Source organism: Macadamia integrifolia, unplaced genomic scaffold, assembly GCF_013358625.1.
Source record: "Macadamia integrifolia cultivar HAES 741 unplaced genomic scaffold, SCU_Mint_v3 scaffold1985, whole genome shotgun sequence".
In the NCBI taxonomy this organism is placed as follows: domain Eukaryota; kingdom Viridiplantae; phylum Streptophyta; class Magnoliopsida; order Proteales; family Proteaceae; genus Macadamia; species Macadamia integrifolia.
Genome location: NW_024868451.1, coordinates 17486 through 30446, shown reverse-complemented (window position 1 = coordinate 30446; position 12961 = coordinate 17486). Strand labels below are relative to the sequence as shown.

Genomic DNA, 12961 nt, shown 5'->3' with positions numbered 1-12961 from the left:
TTGGGATTGACCCTTCAAATTAGGAACCATCCCAATTGACACCTTTACCTCCACCTGCTTGATGCACTGCCCCTTTCATTTTTTTATTTTTCCTCAAAGTCTTGTTTTAATTCAAGTATTTGACCTTTAAAACAAGCCAAATTTGGTTAACCATTTTCTTCATTTAATTATAAATTTCACATATAGAAACATAAAATTCCATCCCACAATAGTGGCAGGTGTTAACTGAGGTTCCCAACCTATCAATTGGGATTTGTTTTCTCCTTTGCAAATCTCTGAATCGTGACTCATATCTAATCCACTTATGCTGTTTTTATCCAACCGTTGACATTGCCACCTTACATCTCCAAGTGGCACAACTAGCATACTCTTCAAGGAATGAGAAGATATATATCATGGAAATAATCTAAAAGGGAAAATATTATAGTATAGACCGAGTTTTCCTTAAGTCATGGTAAAAAAGAATCTTTTGACTGCAGGACTTTAGATCAGCAAGAGAAAATATTTTGAAAAATAGACTAAAACCCAACCCATAGGGACTTAACAATCCTAAGATGGTATGACGAATCTTCCATACCATGTGGTGCAAGATAACTTTCTCGTTAAGTATTAGGTTAGGTTGATTACATGTTGGTCTTTTGTTCATTGAATTTTTCCAGATAGGACTAATTCCTCTAGAAGGTAATGAAGCTTATGACTCTAGTTACAATAACTGAAAACACGTGCCAACTACCAAGTGGAGGACTTGACCTGGTATAACCTTTATCTAAAACAAAACTATTAGTGAAGGATTTGCCTATAAAATGCATTCTTATGCCTAAATTGGTAAGATGTTAAAGGTTTCACTCTAATTGTTCAATCGGTTTGAAAGCTGTATGCACCAGGCCTGTGCCATGGATTGATTCTTCCACACTTCCCTTGGAGAAAATTTTCTAAGCACTAAAGTCTTAGAAGACAATATTTATATATGGTTGAGTTTTCCTTTAGCCACGATCAAGTTATTTACTTATTTTCATTAGTTTAATATATCATAATAATACAGAAATGTGAAAATACATATATTTTTTAGAGTGTTAATACACGTTCATACATGCGATGCATGCCTATTCAAGGGGCATCTGATTGGATTAGACTTTAAAATTTAATATATATATATATATATATATATTGTCAATTATAATAGATATTTTTATTTTTTCACATGATAAAATACATGCTTTGTGATATATTGATATTTAAAAAAAGGGAAAAGGTTGGGTATGCCGCCGATATCAAGTATGCTAGCACCCATTGTGTCTATCTCTCTTTTTCCTTTTTCTGAAATGACCCTCATATCCTTCCTGAATGATACTTCATCATTTGTTGTTATTGGTGCTATCTGCTAGCATACTTGATATTGGCGGCATACCTATCCCTCTCCCTTAAAAAAATAACAAACCTTTTGACAATAATAATGTCTAAGTGTCTAACAATTGTCACAGAAACGGCTTCTAGAATCATTAGGGCAGTTTCTGTACAAAGATCGGTCCAATCTGGCTTAGCTCAAATCAATCAGATCCCTTTTTAATCCCTAATTTGGGGAGAGAAATAAAATTAAAAATAATAATAAATAATAAATAAATAACTTCTTCCTTTTAATGTTCAAGCCCGGTCGGCCTCATCAACCAATTAAAAAAACTGATCACTTGACTCGGCCGAGTAATTTGGAAGATACATGCAAGAACGTGTGTGAAAATTTTCCAGAATTCTTTAATGAGAAGGAGAACGTTCCCTGACCTCTAACGCGTTATGGCTGCGTTCCTTCATCGAATGTGCCGCCTCCCTCACAAAAGCCCAGATGCTGTTGCTTGGCTTTCTCTCTCTTTGAAAGCTTATAAAAGAGAGGTTACCTTCCATAGTCTCTTCACCAATCAGCCTACAACCACTTTAGTAACATTCCTTAGTCCTTACAACCAGATTAATTTCTGCTTTGTTGTTTCTTTAATCACCTTTCTTATCTCTCATTACCATGTCTGAGGAGAAGCACCACCACAGCCACCACTTTCACCACCACAAGGAGGAAAAACCAGCCGGAGAAATGACCAAACAAGACTATGAGAAACAAGTGAAACACCACAAACACTTAGAACATGTCGCCAAGCTAGGTACTGTAGCTGCTGTTACTGTTGCTCGGGTAAGTCTTTAACCATTGTCCTAATTACTTCAAATAGCTCATCCACTGTTATGTACTAAAGTCACATGCCTTGTGATCCATTTTGGAGCTATAACCTGACATATTTTACTTTCTAAACATTTTCAGCATGAGAAGCATAAGGCCGAGAAAGACCCAGAGAATGCTCACACTCATAAGATCAAAGAGGAGATTGCAGCAACAGCTGCAGTGGCTAGTGTTGGATTTGCAATCCATGAGCACCATCAGAAGAAAGATGCTAAGAAGGAAAAAGAAGCATCTTTCGGCAAGAAACACCATCTCTTCTGAAAGTCATTTCTTTAGTTCTTCTCCCCACCCCCTTAATTTATTTGCTTTTCTGTGAGAGATGAGGGTGGGTGAGATGTATCCTTGTAGTTAAATCAAATTTAGGCTCACCCTTCAATTTGATTAATGTTTCTCTCTTTGTGGCCCTATTAATAAATGTATCTTAGCTACTGTTTTATTTATTGGGTTATATATACAACTTTTTTTTTTTTTATTTGTGTATAATGTGAAATATTATAAACTTTTTTACCAATCCTACTAATGGCATGATTGAAATTTAGTTTTGGAGAAGTTTTCCTTTACGGGGCTGTAACAATCGCCACTCCATCCTTGGTTTCACAAACTCTTATAGGTTTTTAGTAAAATACCAATTTTTTTTTCGACATCCTTTAAAATATCATAAAATTTCCCTAAAAAGTTCTTTTCCAACAATTTAGAAGAGCGATAATGATGGTAGTCAAAACAATTGCATATATACTTCACATCCTGTTTGTATTAACCATTGAGCTGTAGTAGCCATACTTGAAAACCCAGGTTTTTTAACCCTGACTCGCCATCTTCAAAACCTTGGTAAGCCAAACTAGATCAGTTCTACTATTTTTTTCTTTTTTTTTTGTTCACTTATAAAATTACAAAATTAAATAAATAAAAAAATGCTCTAAACCTATTGAGATGGAGCTTCACCATCAATTTACAAGAAACTAATGAAGTTGCTTTAAATCCATAACGAGTCCACACAAAATCAGGAAACAAGAAGGCATCTATTGCCTCAACCAAATTCAGTAGTGAAAGTGAATGAGAAGAGAGGCAAATTCAGTACTCTTAGACCTCATGTTTCATAAATGTTATGGCTTTGATACTTTTTTTCGCCCTATATTTCCAATTGTGCATATGCCACCATTTCCGGTCTGTATCTCTTCTCCCTCATCACCGCCTCCTCCGCATAATTGTGGGAACTTAAACACCTAATCATGATTGCAACACAAATATTTGAGTGAATCAGAAAGATTGCTTGCATCCATTGTCAACTGAGAACTATTTCACTAAAAATAGAGAATAGGGTTATAATCATTTGTCATCCTGCCTCCTCTTATTTGGAGAAGCCACTTGCTACAAATTCCATTATCACCCCCCCCCCCCCCCCCCCCCCTAAAAAAAAAGAAGAAGAAGAAAGCTACAAATTTTTTGCTAAACGTATATAGGCACAAGACGTCCTAACCCAACAATCAATATATATATTATATAATCTTTTTAAGATCAGATCATATCGAGGGCCCACAGGCCACTAGGGATTGGAGTCCCAAATCAAGGAGGAGACGCCAAGGGTGTGAGGTGTGAGGTGTGAGGTGTGAGGGGAGGGGGGGAGAGTCGCACAAACGGACCTCTCGCTGAACTTAGGCTAGCGCTCTACTGCACTGGCGGTCACCACCACACCAAGAGGTGCTTCCTGTGGATAATGTAATGGTGTTGTAAGGTTTGAATAGGAAGACGAAGAAGTGTTATTGAAACTTTTAGATAGAGCAATTAGGGAAGAACTTAATTGAATCAAATAGTTGTGACATGTTTCAAAGTCTTGATCAGATCCATATGGGGATGGGTGGGGAGCAGATATCCAAACTCATGGTTCAAAATGAACCTATCTCGACTCTCAAAGTGTTAGATTTCATCCTTTAAAATCTGGAATCGGATTGTCCCATTAATAAAGGAGTTGAGATAGTTCCGGGATGAGTTTCTCAATGGTTCCAGAACCGAAAGACCAATAAGGAACTGGTTGGAACTAAAGCCGCAAGGATAGGTAGGGACCACAATCATTTACCCGTTTGTTTATGGTTGAATGAAATATATATCCTCCCATATGTGAAATTATAATTAAATTAAATGAGTGGTACAAAGAAATTTTTTTTTTTTCATTATGCTTTTTTTATCCAACCGTTGAAATTGCCACCTCATGACTCCAAGTGACCCAATTAGAATACCCTTCCTCTAAAAGGAAGATATATCAAGGACATAATTCAAAAGAGAAATAATGAATACATCTTAGGGAATTATTAAAGTATAGATTGAGTTTTTCTTAAGTTATGGTGGAGGAGAATTTCTTTACTGCGGAATTTCAAATGAACGCAAAAGAATATTTAGAAGAACATATTAAAACCTTACAGGAGTTTGAATTATTGGACTGATTACATGTTGGTCTTCAATTTTCTTGGTCATTTATTCATTGAAAAGTTTTCCTAATAGGACTAATTCCTTCTAGAAGGTAACGGAAGCTTATGACTTATGAGCCTAGCTAGGAAAACATAAAAATATTGACCTTGGGGGTAGGGAAAACATAATATATAACATTTTGGTTATTATCAAATTATATCCACTTGTCCAATTACAATTTGTAGAGATCGAGGTATATTTCATGTTTGATTTACTAAATATGATATTAATTTATTTATTTTGAATAGTTTAATATGTTATAATAACAAAGGAATGTGACTTTTCGAAAATTATAAGACAATTCTGAAATTTAGAGTTGAGAGAGTGTGCATGATATTATTTAGAGTATTAATACACGTGCATCAATATGCATTAGATGCATACCAATACAAAGGGGGTATTTGATTGAATTAGACTCTGAAATTTAATACATGACTAATTTATATCATATCTTTTCTATCAAATGGTTGGAATGGACACATCATTTTTCCACATGATTGAATACATGTCCTTTCACCTTCGGAAGAATAACAAACTCTTTGTGTAAAAAATAATTCATTCAATGGTTTTTTTTTGGTAAAAATTCGATCAGTGATTATCACTTTGATCTATGTCACTTTAATAAACCTGAAGATTATTATTAATATGGTTGTGAAAAAAGAGTGTCTCAACGGTTTTATCGGAAAATCATCATTAGGGATTTAATTAATTAGTTCTATCCACATAAATTTTTCTTGAAGATTGCTTTCTATTGAATAGGAAGGGAAAGAGGGGAGAGAAGGGGGGCAGTAGGGTTTAAAAACTCGGAATTAGGTTTGGATTGGTCTTGACGGATACCGATGTGAAATTATTTGAATTGGCTCTAGATTCATTAGCATGTTTTCCATCAAGGATTTAGTTATTGGCACTGGTATCAATATCAGTATCAGTATCTGCCAGTATTGATTTGATATCAATTGGGATTGGATAAGATTAGTCTGAATGGATCACTTTTGTCATTACTTAAACAAAAAAAAAAGTACAATTTCTTACTATTTGAAATGATACTAGTAACTGATTTAGGTCGATCTCGTATTGAGACTGATATTAATACGATATGATCGATTCAATATCAATACTTAGAACTATGATTTTCATACAAAGATCTGATCCTGATGAGCCCAAATCAGCCGATCCGATATTTTTTTTTAATCCCTAGTTGGGGGAGAGGAATTAGAAAAAACACACTTAACGATTTTCTTAATGTTCAAACCCGGTCGGCCGAGTAATTTGAAAGATACACGCAAGAACGCGTGTGGAATTTTTTCCACATTTCCTTAATGAGAAGGAGAACGTTCCTTCCCTGACCTCTTACGCGTTATGACTGCGTCATTTCCTCGTATGTGCCGCCTCCCCCACAAAAGCCCAGATCCTCTCTTTTAAACCTTATAAAAGGAGATTACCTTCCACAGCCTCTTCATCCATCAAGCCTACAACCACCTTCGTCTCATTCCTTAAGTCGTCCTTACAACCAGGTTTGTGCTTAATTTATTGTTTCTCTAATCACCTTTTCTTATCTCCCACCACCATGTCTGAGGAGAAGCACCACCACAGCCACCACTTACACCACAAGGAGAAAAAACCCGCCGGAGAAATGACCAAACAAGACTATGAGAAAGAAGTGAAACACCACAAACACTTAGAACAAGTCGCCAAGTTAGGTACTGTAGCCGCTGTTACTGTCTCTCGGGTAAGTCTTTAACCATTCTCTCTTAATTACTTCAAATCGCTCATCCACTATTGTGTACTAAGTCACATGCCTTGTGATCCATTTTTGGAGTCTCATATATCTTCCTTTCTAAACAATTTTTTAGCATGAGAAGCATAAGGCCAAGAAAGACCCAGAGAATGCTCACACTCACACAATCAAAGAGGAGATTGCAGCAACAGCTGCAGTGGCTAGTGTTGGATTTGCAATCCATGAGCACCATCAGAAAAAAGATGCTAAAAAGGAAAAAGAAGCATCTTTTGGGAAGAAACACCATCCCTTTTGAAAGTGATCATTTGTGTAGTTCTTCTCCCCACCCACACCCCAGTTTATCTCCTTTTTTCTGTTTGTATGTATTTGTTCTAAGATGTGGGAAATGAGATGTATCTAGTAGTTAAAACAGAGGCTCACCCATCAATTTGATTGATGGTTCTCTCTTTGTGGCCTTAGTAATAAATTTATTTTAACTATCTCTGTCTAGTCATAATACGAGATGTTTGAAACTTTGTACCAATTTTATTGGTGGCATTATTGATATTGAGTTGATAAAGATCATGACATTTAGAATATTTAACAGATAAATATTCCACTAAATAATTCCAACTTAATATCTAATTGTTACAATATTTGGTATGGGAGAAGGCCGGGAAATGGGATTGAAAAACATAAATTTAGAAGAAAATTAAAAGGCTTGCATACTTAATTTATATCCCATTTATGTGAAAAAAAAAAGAGGCCTAAACTCCACCACAAAACAACGGTCTATCTCTACAGCTGAATCAAGCTATAAAGGAAATCCAAAGAAAATAAGGAGATAGAGAAAATTCATAACTGCTGAGCACCAAGGCCAACATAGAGAAGACTAAAATTACTAGTCCACCTCACGAACAACGGAAGACCGTGATCAATGGGACACCAATGAATTAGCACGACGGGCCTATTGGCGAGTAATCCTATGATTCTTCTCAGCCTCAGACTTACGGATTGCCACCTCCTGGAGCAGTTTTCTTAGTTCCCTCATGAATTTTTTGCTTCCATTGATTTCTTGCTAAATCATTTAATATGAAGAAAGGCACAACACAAATTTTTTTCCTCCCATTTTTAATCAAGACATCATTGTATCAATCACATGGGAGTTTTTTTGCCTTTCAAACTTTTTGCAAATGTGCTAAATACTACCTACCTTTCATAGGCTTGAGTTTTAATCTAATTAGACTTTGCAGTGTATCAAAACTAAAATTTAAAACGGTAAAGAAGGAACTTGTTTTCATACAAATTGGACTAATTTCTGAAAATATAAGTTAAATGCATGGTAAACAATATGAATTAAATGGAGTTAGATTGGAGTTAGATGAGGAAAACTCATTCCTTCATATTTTGGATTGGCATGCAATCTCCTTAGTTGATCCCTCTGAAGTAGAAGACCTTGAGTTGAACCATACTGAGGAGGATACTGAGGAGCAAATTGAGGAGGAGCTTCATTGGAAAGACACTCGAATCTCACTTTGCATAGGGAGAGGAGTCATCGTATTAGCTTTGCCCCTTATTTTCTTCGCTCATTTGAGTGGAAAATTTGATATATTTTGGATGATCACAATGTGTGTGCAGTTTAGATTTGATACTTGGGTTGATGTTTTTGTTTTTTATCTGGTTGTTGGTCTGAGGCCTAGTTCCTTTTGATGGCATCTTAACCTTGTAATTTTTTTTTCTTTCTTTTCTCAGCATTTTAATATATTTAATTATTCACCAAAAAAAAAAACAATATGAATTAAATAAGACAAGTGGAAAATCTGGAGATTATGTTTATCAAATCAAATTTCTCATGGCAAATATAGGTGCCTAGAAATGTAAGTAGAGGAAGCCTTTATCCATACATCTGAAGAAATATCATCTACCAGTGGTATGAAATATAGTCTTAAAATAAACATTACAATGGAAAAATGATTAAAATTAAAGATGGGAAAGAAATTCGGGAGTGTCAATTAGAAGATCCCTTTAAAATTTGTTTAAAAAATTACTTTCAATAATAAAAGAAAAATGTCATAACGCAATGATTGTAGAATTATAAAATGATGCAATAATTATCTTTCAATTATTTTATATAATATGGTCAAGTTAAATATTTAAAATTTTTTTTGAATACAAATATTTTTATGACGAAATGCACTTGAGCACAGTCTAGACGGATTCAAGGTCGTTTGACCCACCTTCGACCTAGTCAACATTATCAAGGATATTTTGATCATTTTCAGTTAATTTTTGAAAAACTCCATGGAATGATATAAATGGTCATTTATGTCCCTAAATAATAACTTCAAAGCTAAAAAAAATGAGTTTGCACACTAGTTAATGACATTTTTTTTGGTACAGAATGACATTCAATTATCAACTCCAAGGGGTAGCTGAGTTGGTAAAGAACATATACCTAAAAGTACATGTGTTTCTGAGTTTAACTCCTCTTATTTCCTTGGGGCCATTCATACGTGGTGCATGTTTAGTATTTTTCACTACTTTCAGTTAAAGTTGAATGGTTCTTGTTCAACCCCAATGACTTAGTCCATACGATTGTGGGGTTAGTATGAACTTGCGGGACTAGTCAAGCCGAAGGCATAAATACCCATTATTAGCCAAAAAAATAACATTCATTTATCATTATTGTTGACATTTCCAGTGAGACAAAATGAGATGTATACACAATCCCATTATCCTATGATAAAAAAAATTATTTAGGCCAAAATAAGTGGGAAATGAAAAGGAAAAATTATTCCTTCTTATCTTCTTATAACTTGAGAAATTTCGCATATTTGATTTAGCATACCAGTTATTTATTTGTTTTCATTAAGTTAGTAAAAAGTTACTTTGACTTATCTTACTCTAATAACCCTTCTAGAAAGCGATGGTGTGCCAACAGCTTCATCAACATCCAAGAGGGTGATCTACCTGAATATAATAATATTGAAAAATCAATATTAGGAAGTTAATCAATTAGCTCTTTCCACGGATTTTTCTTGGAGGGGAATTTTATAAAGAAAGGTTTGAGCAAATGACAATTTTTTTTTTTTTATAATAAACTTGTATGGACTATTTCCACGATTCCTTAACCAGGTGGACAACCTACCTTGATCTCTTACGAGTTATGGCTGCGTTCTTAGATCATTTGTGGCTTCCCCACAGGGGCCTAGCTAGCTAGATGCGCGTGATGCTTGGCTCCCACGCTTTGAAACCTTATAAAAAGGTTACCTTATTCTATGGTCTCTTCAACCAATATCACCCAACGTCGACCACCTTTGTATTATTACTTACAACCTGGTTTTTTTTGTGTTTTTCTTATCATCTTTATCTCCCACCACCACCATGTCTGAGAAGCACCACAGCCACCACTTTCATCACCACAAGGAGGAAAAACCCGCCGGAGAAATGACGAAGCATGACTATGAGAAGGAAGTGAAACACCACAAGCACTTGGAGCACGTCGGAAAGTTAGGTGCTGTAGCCGCTGTTGCTGTTGCTCGGGTAACTCTAATTACTCTATTTCTCATATACTTCTGGTCATATATTTCTGAGCTAATAAGCTGATATAAATTTTCGTTTTTTCAGCATGAGAAGCATAAGGCAAAGAAGGACCCAGAGAATGCTCACAGCCACAGGATCAAAGAGGAGATTGCAGCAACAGCTGCAGTGACCAGTGTTGGATTTGCTATCCATGAGCACCATCAGAAGAAAGATGCTAAAAAGGATAAAGAATCAGCTTTCGGGAAGAAACACCATCACTTCTGAAAGTCATTTCTCTAGTTCTCCCCCTCCCCCTATCTTTTATTTATTTAATTTTTTCCAGTTAGTATTGTTTCTGTTCAAAGATATGAGGATGAGATGTATAATAGTATAGTACTATAGTTAATGAAAATTGAAGCCCAGTACCCCTTCAATTTGGTTGATATGTTTCTCTTTGTGGCCTTACCAATAAATTAAACTTTCGTTATTTTTTTTTACCTTTTGGTTTTGTAGTGTTGATTTGTGTATAGTTAATGTGATTTCAATTTTTTTTTACTAATGGTACTGGTGGCATGATTGATTTCCCCCGAAAAGTAATTCCCTCCTATAAGTTTCTAATCTCTACAATCCATTTAACTACATTTGCTATGGGAGCATTCATTCTCTGCCACACTGCACTTGTGCGGTGAGGATCTGGATGGCTGAAAACACCTTAGGATCACCGCACCAGTGCAGTGTGGCAGAGGATTTTATACTTGCTATGGGAGGAGGCTGAAAAAAAAAAAGACTCTTCATTTTTTACTCTTGTGATTAAGATACCATTTTAATATTTAATGAAAGGTAATATATCTATATTAAGTTCAAATATATGTTAAATGATAAGATTTAAATAAATTCCTGTCAGACCTTCGGCCTAGATATCCGTCGTTAATAATAATCAATAAATAAATAAAACAAGAGAATTCATGTCTATCAAGTGATAATAACTATCAAATCAAACCTCTCAATGCCAAATATTTTTTATTCACAGTTTTATAAAATAAGTAATATTGAACCTTAACATTTGTTATTTAACTTTTAGGGGTACTAGTTGAAGGGCCACAAGGCCAGGCAAGACCCACTGTGGGGTCACGTAAAGACCCACAAAGAGTCAGAAGGGGGTCATTGGACCACACTTATTTCAATACTACAATTACTAGCTATCACTATATTCAAGAAGGAAAAGGGTAGGAGGTTGACGATCTTCTGTGAATGTATACTAAAGCTCAAGTCCAACTATTTAGCAGCTTGCCTGAGCTAGAGGATCATCTCTAATAGATACTAATATTTGACTTCGAATATACTAAGAAATCTACTAAAATTATGTAATATATTTTAAAGCAAAAGGTCTTCTGTATGACGTTGCATGGTGCATGGTTTGTACACAAGATGTTGGATAGGGACAGAAAACCCCTTCGAAATGACAAATGCAACCCCTAACTGATGATTGTTATCAACAATACAGAATAAGAAACAAATAAATCCTACGCGACATATCGTTACCTTATGTAAAATACTATAATGGCATTAAGATAAAAAGTAATAATTTAAAAGAAAATGATAAAAAAAAAAAATCAAATTAAAAGGCACAATACACGCTGACATAGGACCTATATTATAGGGCCTTGGCTAAGATACTTTGGCCTTGAAGGCGGGTCAAGGTTGGGAATTATTGGCGCTAAGTAGAGGCTGGGGGCGAGGCCAAGGTTGAGGCTTTGAACTGAGCCCAACCCAACTTGGGACTGTCTTCTTCTTCTTCTTGCTGAAATTTCAGTACTTAGTACTAAGAAAATTCAATAAGAAGACCTTCCAAAGATGGCCCCATCTTAGGCAAAAAGGATGTAGGTGTAGACACGAGATGAAAGTTTTTCCTCCCCTATATCATAATGTTTATTTTCCCCTATTTGGAAAGGTTCTGAAATTGCATTTTCCTTTCCTTTTCAAAAGAGAAACCTCAAAATCCAGCTCTTTCTTCACGCACCCGATAACAACAACAAAAACAACTCCTCCACCTCCTTGTCCATGACTTCCTAAGGTTCCAAGCTACAAAATTCCAGTTTCAGAGGTAAGAAACAAACCCAGAAAAATAAAATGAAGAAACAATTTAAAATTGATAACTTAAATGGGAGAAAATTTGAGTCTTGCTCCACAGGAGATGAAAGAACTATTGAATAATATTCCATAACAAAGTAAAACTGATAGTATTGGAAGAGACAGAAGCAAAAGAGATTTTTTTTTTTTTTAATTTAAGGAGAAAAATCAAGTCGGCACTTAAGACATGGACAAGGCCAATTAGGATCAGCTCAGCCTGACCCTGAAGGCAAGTCACGGTAAGATTTTTCAGACCCTGAGTTAAGGTCGAGTCAGACTCGGACCCAACTAAGGTACCGTTTGACAACGTTCCCAGAATCGTGTCTGTGCGTTTTTCTGTTCCTAGAAACGGAGAAACGGGGTAAAAAGCATTTGGTAAAAGTGTTTCGTTTCACCTGTTTTTAGAAATTGAAATTGAAATTTCTACCTATTTATGGTTCTAGAAACGCTCCAGATTGAACTTGTTTCTGCGTTTCTGGAAATGACTAACATGGAACTCTAATTACCCCCTACCCGATAAAAACTCCCTCATTTCCACAACAAGGCTGAGAAAACACGTCCCTGCGGAAAGCAACCTCCTCCACTGTCATCAACCTCCTCTACTCATCTAACGTTGAAAGATTCACAGAAGAAGCGTTGAATAGGTCCGTGGGGTAGATCACCCGATCTTCGGCTACCATCGACGAAATCTAGAGCTCGCTTATAATCAATTGATCTGAGGCTACCATCAATTAAATCCAGAGCTCCGTAAAGATCGACCTCAATCCACTTCATCTCTAACCGATCTAAGGATTACTAGTTTAGAGAAAGCGAGAAAAACTATAAGATTAACTGATCAAGAAAATTAACTTTGGCAAAGATTGAAAGAAAGATATTGAAGAAGAGAAGAAGAGATGGAGATGATAATCAAA

At 35.6% G+C, this 12961-nt stretch overlaps 3 protein-coding genes across 3 annotated transcripts; all 3 read left to right on the top strand.

Annotated features, from left to right (window-relative positions):
• The first annotated feature begins 1872 nt into the window (after window positions 1-1872).
• Window positions 1873-2687, top strand: LOC122065364 (abscisic stress-ripening protein 2-like). The gene is made up of 2 exons (XM_042629180.1): window positions 1873-2173; window positions 2300-2687. The coding sequence occupies exons 1-2, from the start codon at window positions 2009-2011 to the stop codon at window positions 2477-2479; spliced, it is 345 nt and encodes a 114-aa protein (XP_042485114.1). The 5' UTR covers window positions 1873-2008; the 3' UTR covers window positions 2480-2687.
• A 3365-nt stretch (window positions 2688-6052) lies between these two features.
• LOC122065361 (abscisic stress-ripening protein 1-like) lies at window positions 6053-6898 on the top strand. Its single transcript, XM_042629176.1, has 2 exons — window positions 6053-6410; window positions 6535-6898. Exons 1-2 carry the CDS (start codon window positions 6249-6251, stop codon window positions 6712-6714), a joined length of 342 nt encoding a protein of 113 aa, XP_042485110.1. The 5' UTR covers window positions 6053-6248; the 3' UTR covers window positions 6715-6898.
• Window positions 6899-9682: 2784 nt separating this feature from the next.
• Window positions 9683-10363, top strand: LOC122065363 (abscisic stress-ripening protein 2-like). Its single transcript, XM_042629179.1, has 2 exons — window positions 9683-9941; window positions 10026-10363. Exons 1-2 carry the CDS (start codon window positions 9783-9785, stop codon window positions 10203-10205), a joined length of 339 nt encoding a protein of 112 aa, XP_042485113.1. The 5' UTR covers window positions 9683-9782; the 3' UTR covers window positions 10206-10363.
• Window positions 10364-12961: the final 2598 nt, after the last annotated feature.

What these genes read in the sequence shown, in the direction of transcription:
- LOC122065361 (XM_042629176.1), top strand. Translation starts at nt 6,249, where the DNA reads ATGTCTGAGGAGAAGCACCACCACAGCCACCACTTACACCACAAGGAG. An exon ending in CCGCTGTTACTGTCTCTCGG is followed by an intron (nt 6,411 to 6,534) that starts GTAAGTCTTTAA and finishes ACAATTTTTTAG; the next exon opens with CATGAGAAGCATAAGGCCAA.
- LOC122065364 (XM_042629180.1), top strand. Translation starts at nt 2,009, where the DNA reads ATGTCTGAGGAGAAGCACCACCACAGCCACCACTTTCACCACCACAAG. An exon ending in CTGCTGTTACTGTTGCTCGG is followed by an intron (nt 2,174 to 2,299) that starts GTAAGTCTTTAA and finishes AAACATTTTCAG; the next exon opens with CATGAGAAGCATAAGGCCGA.
- LOC122065363 (XM_042629179.1), top strand. Translation starts at nt 9,783, where the DNA reads ATGTCTGAGAAGCACCACAGCCACCACTTTCATCACCACAAGGAGGAA. An exon ending in CCGCTGTTGCTGTTGCTCGG is followed by an intron (nt 9,942 to 10,025) that starts GTAACTCTAATT and finishes TCGTTTTTTCAG; the next exon opens with CATGAGAAGCATAAGGCAAA.